General features: G+C 39.2%; 1 protein-coding gene across 12 annotated transcripts in view; it reads left to right on the top strand.

Moving 5' to 3' along the window:
• Nucleotides 1–13,453, top strand: part of Mpdz (multiple PDZ domain crumbs cell polarity complex component) — a 154,446-nt gene that overhangs the window by 105,157 nt on the left and 35,836 nt on the right. For 7 of the 12 annotated variants that reach the window (XM_063287255.1, XM_006238342.5, XM_039109364.2 and 4 more), the window contains 5 exon segments: nucleotides 1,328–1,505; nucleotides 4,170–4,280; nucleotides 8,059–8,157; nucleotides 11,318–11,480; nucleotides 13,166–13,362. In XM_063287255.1, the coding sequence (XP_063143325.1) occupies nucleotides 1,328–1,505; nucleotides 4,170–4,280; nucleotides 8,059–8,157; nucleotides 11,318–11,480; nucleotides 13,166–13,362 (748 nt within the window). 12 annotated transcript variants of the gene reach the window in all.

The raw sequence follows: 13,453 nt of genomic DNA, 5'->3' as shown, positions 1-13,453 counted from the left end.
TCATCTTATAAACTAAGATGGTGTCCCCTGAACATTAGCTCCCCAGCCACTTCCCAGCAGAGCGCACTTCATTCTATGTCCTGTCTCTGCATAAGTCCCCTCTGGACCTCTTGTGAGTTCAAAACCATTGGCCAGCATTTGGCCTTGACTTTGTTTAGCTGGCCAATTTCACATTACATAATATACTCAGACTTTGTGTATGTTGAAACCGTTTCTTTTTTTTAAGGCAGAATAAAATTCCAACTAAGCGTTGCGTCATTTTGTTTGTTCATTTTTAAATATAAAACTTACTTATTATTGTATGTGTGGTCTCTGTGAACATGAGTGCAGGTACATGTGGAGGTTTGAGAACAACATCTGAAAGTTAGTCTGTCTCCTACCTTATTTGAGGCAAGCTTGCTCCAGTTTCTACTGCTCTGTGTACACTAGGCTAGCTGCCTCAGAGCCTGCCGGCAGTCCTCTTGTCTCTTCCTGTTTATGGTTGTGCTGGGCTTACAGCTGTGAGCCAGCACCTTGGGCTTCTCTGGGCTCTGGGCATCAGATTGTACAGATAACACTTTGATGCCCTGACTGCCGGGTCGATTCACTTCTAATAGACATAAGGACTTCTGATACCTCTTAGCTGCTGTGGATAGTCTCTCTACAACCCTGATTTATCTGTTTATGTCCCCATGTAGTAGTTGTATTTTAAATTTTCTAGTGTGGCTGTAACCTGTCACATTCCCACCAACAATGCACTGTACTCCAGTTTCTTTCCATTCTCATAGACACTTATTTCTGTTTTCATAATTTCAATCCTAATGGGTGTAAGTTAATGATACTATCAGATCCTGATTGTGTCCCTACAGATGTTCATCATTGTTTCATGTGTTTATAAAATATATATAAACCTGTAGCCCAGGCCTTTGCTTAATTTCCAATCCATTTGTTTGGGGGGATTGATAAACAGCTTTAGAAAGTCCATTCTCACATTGTGGATATTAATTCCGTATTGGATGTGTGATTCCCAAATGCCATTTTCCTTCTTTGAGTTGTCTTTTTTCCTCTCATTTTAATGAAGACCAGTTTGGGTGCATACACACACACATTTATTTCCTGTGTCCTTGGTTTCTGCACCGGCTAGTTTTATGTCAGCTTGACACAAGCTAGAATCTTAGAGAGGCAGGAGCCTCAATTGCAAAAATGTCTCCATAAAATCCAACTATAAAATTTACTTAGTTTTGCAACAGCAGCCCTACATGAGACAGTGTCATCTAAAGGAAATTCTAAACTTCCAGGAGCTTGCCTTTGTGTGTTTCTCAGGGAGTTTACAATTTTATTCTTATAGGGTGGAACTTTGGAGAGAGCCCAGCAAGTCCTTGGGCATCAGCATTGTTGGTGGTCGGGGGATGGGGAGCCGGCTGAGCAACGGCGAGGTGATGAGGGGCATCTTCATTAAACATGTTCTTGAAGACAGTCCAGCTGGCAAAAATGGAACTTTGAAGCCGGGAGACAGAATAGTTGAGGTAACCTCCAATGAGCTTTCTGTTCACAATGGTGCCTTTGTCCACTTTCTTTACCCAGGGAGTTCACTTACCCAAGTGTTAGAGTCAAGTGTTTGCCATTCAAGTATTTTCCCATTCTCATCCAGGGTTTTTGTGTGCATGTGGTGACAAGATTATGTGTTTGATGTTATAACTTATATTGGGAGATATAGACAATAAATTTTGGTTTTAAGTATTGGTCCTAAGGATTATCAATTTTAAAACTGGAAATTTTCTTAGAAGAAAATTAAAATATTCAATATTAAATGTACACAGTGAAAACCATACAAGGCATAGTTAGGTTTTCTAGTCAAATATTATTTCAAAAAACACTTTATTATAGTCCTTGCAATATTGATAGATGTTTTGAGTGAGGGTTTTTCTAGGTGAGATTTTTCTCCTAAATTTTTCAATTTTGAGAATTTGATTATTTTTAAATGAATGTTTCACAAAAGCTAGGAGCCTTCTCAGTTCTACGCCCTCACCACAGAAGACTCTGTGTATGCATATGCATGGCATATACTTTGATACATGTAAGAGAGAAACATACAGTGAAATCAGATGCAATCCCCACTGAAAATTTAATATGCAGAGTCCTCAGGTGCAGTAGAGCCTCCCATCAGAGCACCTGCTAAATTTCTGGTGCTGGGACAGGAGCCAGTGTCCACAATAGACAAGACACTGTACCTGCCTGGCCACGAGAGAGCAGATTAGAGAAGTAACCAAAGCACCACAGAGCAGTACAATAAATCATCTAATCGGATTCGGCACAGTTAGATTTAAAATGTTGAGAAGTGGGAGCCTGACCTAGTTTTTCTAACTTACAGAGTGGAAGGAAAGGAGTAACTATTAAGTAAAGAAGTTTGTGAATGTAATGGACATTTTATTTACCTTATACAAGTGCTTGGTCTCATTTTCTCAGTCCATAGACTTTACATAAAAATGCCTTCCTGGGTCAGAGGGTTCCTTGGGGCATAGCAATTTTAGAAAGAGTATATTGGCTAGACATTTAGCTCAGTGCCTGGTACTCACCACATGTTCATGCAAGGCCCTGGGTGTAACTCCCCTAGAAATGTGAAGTGGAAAGAAAATGTTTTGCAATTGGACTGTTCATTCATTCACTCATCCATCCATGTATTCTCTGAGCCTGAGAAAATGAGAGATTGATGTTTGAAGTAAACAGGAACCTGTGCCTTTCTTTATACCCTGACACCCTCTAGAAACAAAGGACAGCACACCCTGACTTACTCTTATTAAATGAAATAGTAGTCCCTTTAATGGAATTCTTTCTTGTAGGTAGAACATCATCTAAAAGCTACAATTTAAATTGTGACTACTATGTTTATATTTTGTAGTTTAACTATGAAATATTTTTTGCCTAAAGAGGGAAATATGAATTATTTGCAATTATCTTTAGACATGATTGGTCATGTTTGGTCCCAATTGGCTTTTAAAACAATTGAAATATTAATTAAAGTTATTAGATAATAAATTACATTAATTAAAACTTCCCTTACAAATTGAAAAGAAAGGATGTTTTGGTGTATGTTCTATAATACCTGCATATAGGTTCTTCAGTACATTACCTACAGGCTTTCTCCAGGAAATAGGAAGCCTGAGCCCTTGTAGTTAGTCCTGGGCATCGTATTATAGGCCCAGGCTACCTGATTGCTTTAGGCTTAAATAACGATGTTTAATTGTCATACAGTAGGCATGACTATTGACTTGTTAGAAACATTAAAGACCATTTTAGTATGAATGGAAAAATATTGTTATATTAGCAAATTATCAACCTGAGAGAGAATTTTAACTAAATGTTTATGATTCTATGCCAGGACTTAATGATTGGTTTTCTTCCACAGAACTGTGTCCACTCTTCACTGTACTTAGTAATTGGGAATGGAAACACCTACAGTTTTCTGGCAGGACTGGCATTGGCTCTTCCTCTGCATTTCCTCCTGAACATCTAGTGCATAAGCTTAGCTGATCATCACCTACAAACATTACAAAATGACTTTCATTTTTCAAGCTATTTATATAAGAAACTAACAAACAAGCACAATTTCTTGGCTTCCAACTTCTGCCACATTTACTGCAGATTCTTGTGCAAAACTAACCTTACAGTAGTCTTGACTTTTCTGAATATCATTATTTTGTTTATTCTTTAAATTTCCCTAAGAGAAACTCATGAAGATTCCCCTCCTCCATACACACCACACACACACACACACACACACACACACACACACACACACACACACACACACACACAAACCACTTTATGAAGAATTAGCAGTACAGCACTGGCTTTGATAAAGGGATCCCTGAATGCATCTCCCCAGTTTGTTTCCTTAATGATGCCCATCCAAAACAGATTCATAAACATAAAAGAGCAGCTAGTGCTGAGAGGAATGTAGAAGCAGAGCTCTCATCCCAACTGGTTATGATGCCAGTTCAATCTTATCCAAACAAGGTGCCATGAGTCCACTGGAGGGACGAGACCTATACAGCTTAACTCCTAATGTTTTTGACCCTGAAACAAATTTCCCAGGACCAAAAGGAGCCTAAAGGAGCCTCAGAACTGATCCAAATTGCTCTTTTGTTCTCTAGCTTCTTGAAATGTTAAGCTGAGGCCTTCCATTGCAGGTGGATGGGATGGACCTCAGAGATGCAAGCCATGAACAAGCTGTGGAAGCCATTCGGAAAGCAGGCAGCCCTGTAGTGTTTATGGTACAGAGCATTGTAAACAGACCAAGGGTAAGCAAGCACAAAGGGCAAGGTAGGCATATTGGCAACAGCACGCAACTTGGAGTCTAATGTAGCATGGACCAAGTTGTCTGCATGTGCACCTATCAATATTCAGAATCTCCGAAGGTATTTATGAAAGGTTTCCTTTGCTGTATTGAAACATTGAACTTCCCTGCAAGTCTCTTTTATGGTACATACGAAGACTTTAAAATACATGGAAATATAACTCATTTGTCACCATGTCAAGTTGATATCTTGCTAGTTAAAAAAATATATACAAATTCCTGAAAGGAATATAATGTGATATGTAGATTAAATATCATCATCTTTAGTTGAGTCTCTTGGAATCCATAAAGACTTCATTTTTTTCTAAATTTATTCTTTATATAGAATCTCTTATCTATGCTGTCATATCATCAGATCTTAACATATTTGTATATTCCACTGGATACAGAATTGTCATAGAGTACATTCTGCTTATATACAAATCATTAGATAGTTATCTCTCAGCTACAGTCAATATACAGGTCACCACAGATCCTTGAGAACAGAAACATACTATCTCATTCGACCCTCAGCCATCCTTGTTAAAGGACTTTATATGTTAGAGGCCATCCATGGTGTTGTACTCCTGCAATCACAGATGTCCAGAGGCGAGGCAGGAGGATTACAAATGTGATGCTACTGATAGCACACATTTACCCTAATAAAAATAAATTTTTAGAATGTGTCAGCACATCAATGGCTATTAATCTAGGAAGAGTAAAAACTGCAGCGTAGCATGTTTGGTATTCCCCAGTGATGCTGAGAGTGAACATTTTGCTGCTAGTTCAGTGTTGGTTCCGATACCTTCTTTATGGCTCACTGAAATATATCTTCATATGGATAGTTATTAAAAATCTGTTCCACATACTAAGAAAGCTATTCAGAGACGTCTAGAAGCCCTCAGAGTAGGGTTTTCTTAATTATAATTCCCTGAGATCCCTCAAACTCCTGGAACTCTGGGAGAAGCTGCTTCTGGGTGGAAAAGCTTGTACACACATTCCCTGAACCTCTACATGCTGGCAGGTCTGAGGCTGGCTGGCTTTGAAGGAAAGTGTTCATACAGATTTAAGATATCAGTGCTGAAATGATGGGAGGAAGGTGGCAGCACCCTGTGAGATCTGTGTCCTGACCAAGATGAACCTTCTGGGCTCCCGAATACAGCACCCAGGTTTATCTTACTGTCTGTCTTGTTGTCAAGACAGGTGTGGCTCTGGTTGGGGTTCACAGTGTGGAACAAATGTACTGGTTCTTAATATAAGCAGTTCTCCTCACATCTGCAGTTTTTAACCATTCAGTTGTTTATTGTTAGGTAATAATTATCCATTCAGATAGAAAATCTGCCAAATGATAGGGCTGCCTCATGCTGCATTCTTTGCAAATGCTATTCAGTTTGTTTAAATAACTACAAATCTTCTTACATTTGTTAACATTTGTTGTGTTAAACATAGACACAGCGTGGTAATATTGTAAATGGCTGTTTAAGTTGAGTTACAGCTATTTTTTTGTGTGGGAGGGTTTATTCTGTTTTTTTTGTTTTATTTTAATTTCTAACTCATATCATTTAGGATAATATTATAAACTGCTGAGTAGTGATTCTTAATATTACTTTGAACAGTTAAGCTACAAACATTTCTTTCGATGCCAATCACATTTTCTAATGAGCTAGAAAGATATTGTCTCATACACCTGGAAAAGATTCCTATTTTTTTTATTTGAGGCATAATGACACCTAATTTTATAGCAATTATTCCAGGATAAATCTTGCTTAGAAATGACATGTTTAGTCAAGTTAGACACATCTTGCTTTGGGAAACTAGAATTAATTTTGCATTTAAAATGAGATACTCTTTGTTAGTGGTGATTTACTTCCAAATGGAAGTAATCAGTCCTCTGGTTAGCTAAAGGAAAAACACCACAAATTTACTTACGGTAGAGTCCCTGTGTGACAGAGTTTCCTTTATGAGCAGAGGATAAAGCTTCTGGAAAATCTTACACAGTTGAGAAGTTGGTCCGTCCTTCTGTGCTTTGGCTTTTCAGGGATGAGAACTCCATAGCATATCCCTGATAATCCCTTCAGTGTAACAAAGTGAATTAGGGCAGTGTACATCCTGATTGCTGGGTGGCCCCCTTCATGGGGCCAGGGGATGGTTTGGTGTCCTCGATGTGTCTTCTCAGTTGTTTCTTCATCAGTTACCTTAAGGACATTGCATCGTTTATGTTCTTTAGCACACTCTCGGATCGGTAACTATCTCCCTATTGGTAGATGTGACCTACCATTCCATGTACATTGCTCCTCTGATAGCACCAAATTGAAATCTTGTAAGGTCTGAAGAAAAGTAAAAAGTAGAGGTCTCTGGGAATTTCATGTCTTGATCATAGTTCTGATTTTGTTGTTCCACATAGTTAGAAAGGACAGGCCATCGATCTGCCATGCATGATGACCAGAAATAGTCTGCCCACACCACCAGGCCTCCAGTGTCATCCACTGCCTCGTCATTTCTCACAGTTTACTATGTGGTCCTGTTTCTTGGCACTTGTAAGCCTCTCTTGAGTAAAGCAGGAGCTGACATTTTAAACTGTAAAGCGGGAGGAAGTGGAGAGGAACAGAAATGTCATTGTACCCATCTCTTTTCCTGCCTTGTCTCTCAGGAAAAACATTCAGGAAGCTCAGATTGAAAGGGCAGTGTGGCATAGACAGCAGGGCTGGAGCCTGGGGACAGTGTCTCCAACATGTTCCCATGCAGGGCGAAGTCATGTGACCTGACCCCCACTCCATGCCCTGCAAGGGGGCTTTGTCAGGGAGAAGTAACATAAACATTTAATTGGAGCCAATATGAATTTTAAATGTCTGCAGTTCTCTTTAAAAGATCCAGTCAATAGAAGGAAAAGATAGCGGGTGTGAAGGAAGAATTTATTGTGCTAAGGAATTTACTTTTTTTCCTTTTAAATATGAACGTGCTAAATTCTATTTGGCTGACTTCCTGCCTTTAATATGTATATTCAGTTTCAACAGCCCCAGCAAAGGACTTACTACAGTCAAGTCACAAAATCTAGGCGAAACACTAAACACAGACTTAAAGTACTATCCAAAACCGTAAATCCTTCAGTAGTGTAGGAGATGTCAGACTTCTTTTCTTTTATTAAGATGTAAACCTCTGTCAGCTCTTCACAAGAAATGGTGAAGAAAGGAACACACCATATAGTGATTCTTCTCCCACCCCCACCCCTCCAGTTTTTAAAGTTTAAAAGTGCAATTGTTCTTGATCAGTGTCTACTGGCTGGTCAGAGTGCAGTGTCCTTAATGGGGGGCAATGTAAAGAAACGAAGGTTCCGATGAGCGGGCAGGGAAGTGCTTAGTGTGCATTCTAAACAGACTACTGAAAAGTGATGTCCCTCCCTTCTGAAAGTAAATGAAAACAACAGCATCGGGCTTTCCTTTTGAACCAGGCGCACATAGCCAGGGCAGAGTACATGCCTTTCATGATAGTAAAACCTTCCGAGGAAATGGAAGAGATTCTGGTCTGTTTGCGATCTGTTTGCGTTCCTGGAGTGATTAGACCCAGGTGGAGGCTTGGGTCATTAGAAACAACCATTAGTCACTGTTTTAGAGGAGCACACGGAGCAGCCTCTCAGGCCGACGTTACTTCTCACAGGCAGCTCTGACCGTCAAGCACTGCTCTTGACGTTGGGTTGTTTCACAAACATTTCTTATGCCTTCAGCACATCTTCTCTTTCCTTTTAGAAATCCCCTTTGCCTTCCTTGCCGCACAGCCTTTACCCTAAGTGCAGCTTCAGCAGCACTAACCCATTTGCAGAGTCTCTCCAGCTCACCTCTGACAAGGTTGGATAATGCCCATTGTCTTGAACTCGCCTTTGCAGAATGTTTTGTGTTTCTACTGTGCCTTTGTCCCACTTCACTGTTTATCACACTTAGAAAAACAAGGGAAACAATGGTTTATTCCGAGTGGACATGCACTTTGTCCTGCCAAAGAATATTTATATTTTTACCTGTAGTTAAAAGGTTCCAGTGTTTTTCCTGCATTTTTGTATGATTTTTTCATGTTTAAATTTTAGTTGCTATTTGTATAAACTACTTTTATGTATAGTTTTCAGAAACATTGTATTGTCTTAAAACAGCTTCAGATTTGTACACTGAACAAACCACTCTGCAAATAAGTGTGAGTGTGCTTGTGTGTCTATGTGTGTGTACATGACAAAACCTTCTGAATATTCATGGAGTAAGTCTATATAAATGCCAGATCATGAAGTGCAACTGTTTCTATGCTTGTCATTTTTCCTAGTTTATTCTCATATTCTAATGAAATTATAAAACCAAATTTGAAACAAAATTTTATAAAAATTCTTTTATAGCATAATTCAGTAGCAGAAAGGGAGAAAGCTGTCAGAATTTTACTTTAGAGACCACCTTATGAATATTCATTGGGTTTTCGTGTTACTATGTCACGGATCAGAACAGAAGCCATACCTGGAGGGATGTTTTCTGTGACCATGAGAGTTACAACATTCGAGTACTGTCATCTATGATTCCCCAACTGACCCTTTTGTTCCCACACCATTTAAGGTTTGTCTCCATGCAATGTTTTGAAAGTGGGTGTGTTTTTTTGTGTGACACGCATGTTCATTTATTTTTTGTAAGCATAAGGGCTAGGGTAGTTTCATTTGACCGTGGTGAAATACATATTTTGTTAAAAGACTTCAAAAGATTGTCAATAAAAAACCAGTTACACTGTCTTAATACAGGCAAACAAGAGACTTAACGCCCCCTCCAGGAAGAAGGCAAACATTGCTTCTCTGATTAGTCAGTTGGCTTGGAATATAGTTTTGCTGTATAGTGTTATGCCTACAGTCCTGACGAGGTTTTAAGATGGTTAGATTTTTTCCCTCATTATTTAGTAAAGTAATAACAACAGCAAAAAGAAGGTAGGAAGAAATATGAAATAACACATCCATAGATTTGAATGAATTCATGTTAGGCAAATAATACCTTTTGATCATACAGAGAAGTAATTATCTTTTTAACCAGAAAGTACGTACCTTTTTTCCTTTAGAGTAATATCTAAATTTTGGTTGAGTCAAGTGAAGTTTCCGGTGTGTTTGCACACTTTTATTTGTACATTATTTGAACGACTTTTATAGCACACTGTTCTGGAAGACAACACAGATTTCATTGGCACATGTAACTCGTATTTGTTTGGCCAATGATGTGTAAAGGGAATACTGTTAGTGCAGCAAAGTATGCTCCTGAAGATCAGTTGTCCTGAATTTGTCAGCCAGCCCTGTGCCTTGCTGGTAAACTATATGCATTTGAAATTAGCAAAAACATTATATTTCGTGCATGAAGCTCTAGTGTTGATGTGTTTCATGGTATTCCTACTACCAGCTAATCATTCATAAGAGTTTAAGATTGTCTTCTTTTAGAACAGGTTACTTTCAGAAAATAACAAACATATACATAAATTACAGCAGGCAATGCAAGTTTATTCTTTTTATAAAAGTGACATAAAGAATAGAAAAACATATAGATTGAAAAACTATATATCAGAGACTGCCTAATACTAGGTACAGTGCTTTATTTGATTGTCCCTGATCTTGAGACCCAGGTACTGTCTTACTGTGGATGCTGGAGAAGATAGCCAGGTTTAATACAAACTTCACTATGGTAAGAACGATAGAAACTTACCAGCAAGGTGGCTTAGCATCAAGGTGCCTGCCATCAAGACCAATGGCCTGAGTTCAGTCCCTAGACACCACATGGTATAGGAACCAGCTCTAGCAAGCTATTTTCTGGGTTCCATACTCACTCTGAGGCATGTGCACTCCCAAATCACCCAAACTACAATGCTAAGATAGAAAAGAACTAAGGAGAAAGAAGTCTAGCGCCTGATTTTAAAGATTCATCCTCCACAGGCCTTAGTTTGTTCATTTGAGCAGTAAATCTCAGGAGCTAATCTGGGGAGCTAAATAGTTTACAGGCCTTTCAAATTCCAACCTGCTGCCTGATAATAACTCATATACAAACTTGATTATAACAAATTAAATTCTAAAGTAATACCAGTGGTCCTAAGAGACAACAGGCATGTTGCATCTGGCTTTGTTGAAAGGATCTCTCATGAGCCACCATAGCGATAAAAAGTGGGAGGTGGTCTTGAACCCACACCTGACAGAACCGTGTCTGTTCTCCATTTAACAAGCAGGCTGTCTTGGGGGAGCAACCTGCATGGTTTCTATGGGTTTGTTCAGAGTTGTTCAGAGAGGGGATTCAAGTAGCAACAAAGAATTGATCATATGGGCCGGAGCTGTGACTCCATAGAACACCCACTGTATACAGGGTCCTGGGTACAGTCCCCAGATCCACAGAGAGAGAGAGAGAGGAGTGCTCATGCATATCCTTGCTTACAAGTGTTGCTGTTATTGGCATTGTATTCATTTATTTTGTGGGTGTAGGTATGTGGACTTGCACATGTATGGTCTATGTCATGGAGATCATAAATCAACCTGTGGCAATTGGTTCTTTGTTTCTACTGTGTGAGCCCAGGTATTGAACTCAGGCCCTTAGGCTTTGCCCAGGTGCCTTCACCTCCTTAGCCATCTCAGTGGCCCCGACTAATGCATTTTAAGGATAGTTCCTTGTTAGTTTTCTTTCTATGGTTTGTTTGGTTTTTATTCTTGACAGACTTGAATGACCTCTAAGATCTACACAAATCCTTACATTTTTTTCCCCCAGTAGGGAAATTTGAACATTTTTCTCTCTTAGGTCATTTAAGCCTTCAAATTCATTTGTTTAAATTAGCAAATAATAATTTAATGAATTATGTTGATTCCCAAATCCTGTCTAACACTTCTTACACTCACATGTAAGCTTTCTCTTATTGGAGAATATTTTAGAACTGGCATTTGGTTTTGGAATTATATTCTTATTTGTTTTCCTTAAAGTTTTCGTGGTATTGCACATGCCCACTGAATTCTTTTTGTCCCCACAGGCACCCAGCCAGTCAGAATCCGAGTCGGAGAAGGCCACATTGTGCAGTGTCCCTTCCTCCTCTCCTTCAGTGTTCTCAGAAATGAGCAGTGATTATGCACAGCCATCTGCAACCACAGTCGCAGAAGATGAGGACAAAGAGGATGAGTTTGGGTACAGCTGGAGTAAGTTGTCTCTTTGTGATGCCCTTAATTCTAAAAAGTGTTGAAATAGCTCTGGCTTTGTTCTGTGTGTGTTAACTAGCGATATATACTCAGTTGTAGCTGGGAGGACTACAGTTTGTTTTCCTTGAATACAACGTGCATTCCTGAGGCATGACATCATCTTCCTCCTTTACTTTAAATACACATTTCTCATAAAGCCCTCTTGCTTCTCATATGAAAATTACATCAGTCAAGACATCGCAACCCAGCATAGGATTGGCTGGCTCTCTTCAATACCCTCTGCCCCTTACAGGCTTTAGACTCCACCTTGTAGTATTGGATGGTTATTGGTATTATGCCCTGAAATTCTGGTATTTTGGTAATTATAATTATTAAGATCAACTCTTGAGCATCTGACAAGTTGTCTCAAGTTTTAAATACAGTTCTCTCAGGTTACTAACATTGTATTAGGTAATGTCTAAGGAATGCTGACAGTGCTTCACGCACAAATTGAGCCAAAAATCATGAATGTTTCATCAAATTAAAAAGTTTGATTACAAAAATATTTTAGATTTATGTGTTTGATTTTATGTGGATGAATGTTTTGCCTGAATGTGTGTGTGTTCACCACATGTGTGCCTGGAGCCATTGGTAATACTAGGAGGGCTCAGATGCTCTGGAACTGGATTTATAGGGGGTTGTGAATCACTCTGTGGGTGCTGGGAACTGAACATGGGTTGTTTGCAAGAACAAAGAATACTGTTAACACTGAGCCATTTCTCTAGCACTCAAAAAGTTTTATTTTAAAAACCTAACCATTCCCTTTAAGGAGTCTACACTGCACATACTTTAGAAAGCAGAGAACAGGAAGGTTACCCCGCTTGATTGCAGAGGGAGTGCAGAGATGTTTATTTGACCGATGTAAAGAGTCAGCGTAAGTGCAGGTCATAGGAATTTTCTAAGAGATGATTTGTCAAGTGTGATCACCAAATCAAAATTATCCAAATGTTACAGGTGGTTGTTTGGTTTTTAAATTAGGTTACCGCAAAACATAATGCCTTAAATAAAATAAGAACTTAGGACTACTCATGCGGGATGATTGACCTGCTCATCAGGACTCCATTTCTAAGATGACTCACTGACACAGGCTGCTGCTTTGAGCACCTACTTATGGCCCTATCTCTCAGTTTTAAATGTGTGGACAAACTGTTGATAAGGAGAGCTAATATCATATAGTCAGGGCATATTGTTTAAGGCTGGGAAGAGTATATTGACTTGTTTTGGCCGAATGGCTCTGTACACCGAGGAAGATCACTCTCTTCTCTCTGGATCATAATGTGATGCACTCTATAGATTTGCCTCTGTTGAAGATGCTTCTACTGACCAGTGAAGTAGAGAATTCTATGTATTTTAACTCCATTCTCCTCTGCACATGTTCAATTGATTTTTCTGATTTAATCATAGTCTTGGGAGATTATAGATTTAAGTCACTTCTCTTGGACCCAATGCTGCCAAAATGAACTAGGTAATAGTCTGAAATTATACACAACAAACCAACTGTGAAAACAGTCCTGATGTTCAGGCAGCCATTCTAACCTTTAGCTGCCAAAGAAATTATTATATCCATTTAGATAAATCTAAATAAGTGTTTCTATTAAAGCATTTGTCTGTGAATTAACTGTAAATGCATTTGTTGTTATGTGTAGAAAATATCCAAGAGCGTTATGGAACCCTTACAGGCCAGCTCCATATGATTGAGCTGGAGAAAGGTCATAGCGGTTTGGGTCTAAGTCTTGCTGGGAACAAAGACCGAACCAGAATGAGTGTGTTTATAGTGGGGATTGATCCTACTGGAGCAGCAGGGAGAGATGGCCGACTACAGATTGCCGACGAGCTTTTAGAGGTAGGTGTTGGTATATGCTATCGCTACGTCAGATAGTGGAAAGCTCAGTTTCCAGAAAGTCACCCAGACGTTGTATAGTGACTAAGAAAAC

Source organism: Rattus norvegicus, chromosome 5 (genome assembly GCF_036323735.1).
Source record: "Rattus norvegicus strain BN/NHsdMcwi chromosome 5, GRCr8, whole genome shotgun sequence".
Taxonomy (NCBI): domain Eukaryota; kingdom Metazoa; phylum Chordata; class Mammalia; order Rodentia; family Muridae; genus Rattus; species Rattus norvegicus.
The sequence above is the reverse complement of the archived record's forward strand: the minus strand, read 5'-3'. Positions and strand labels throughout refer to the sequence as shown.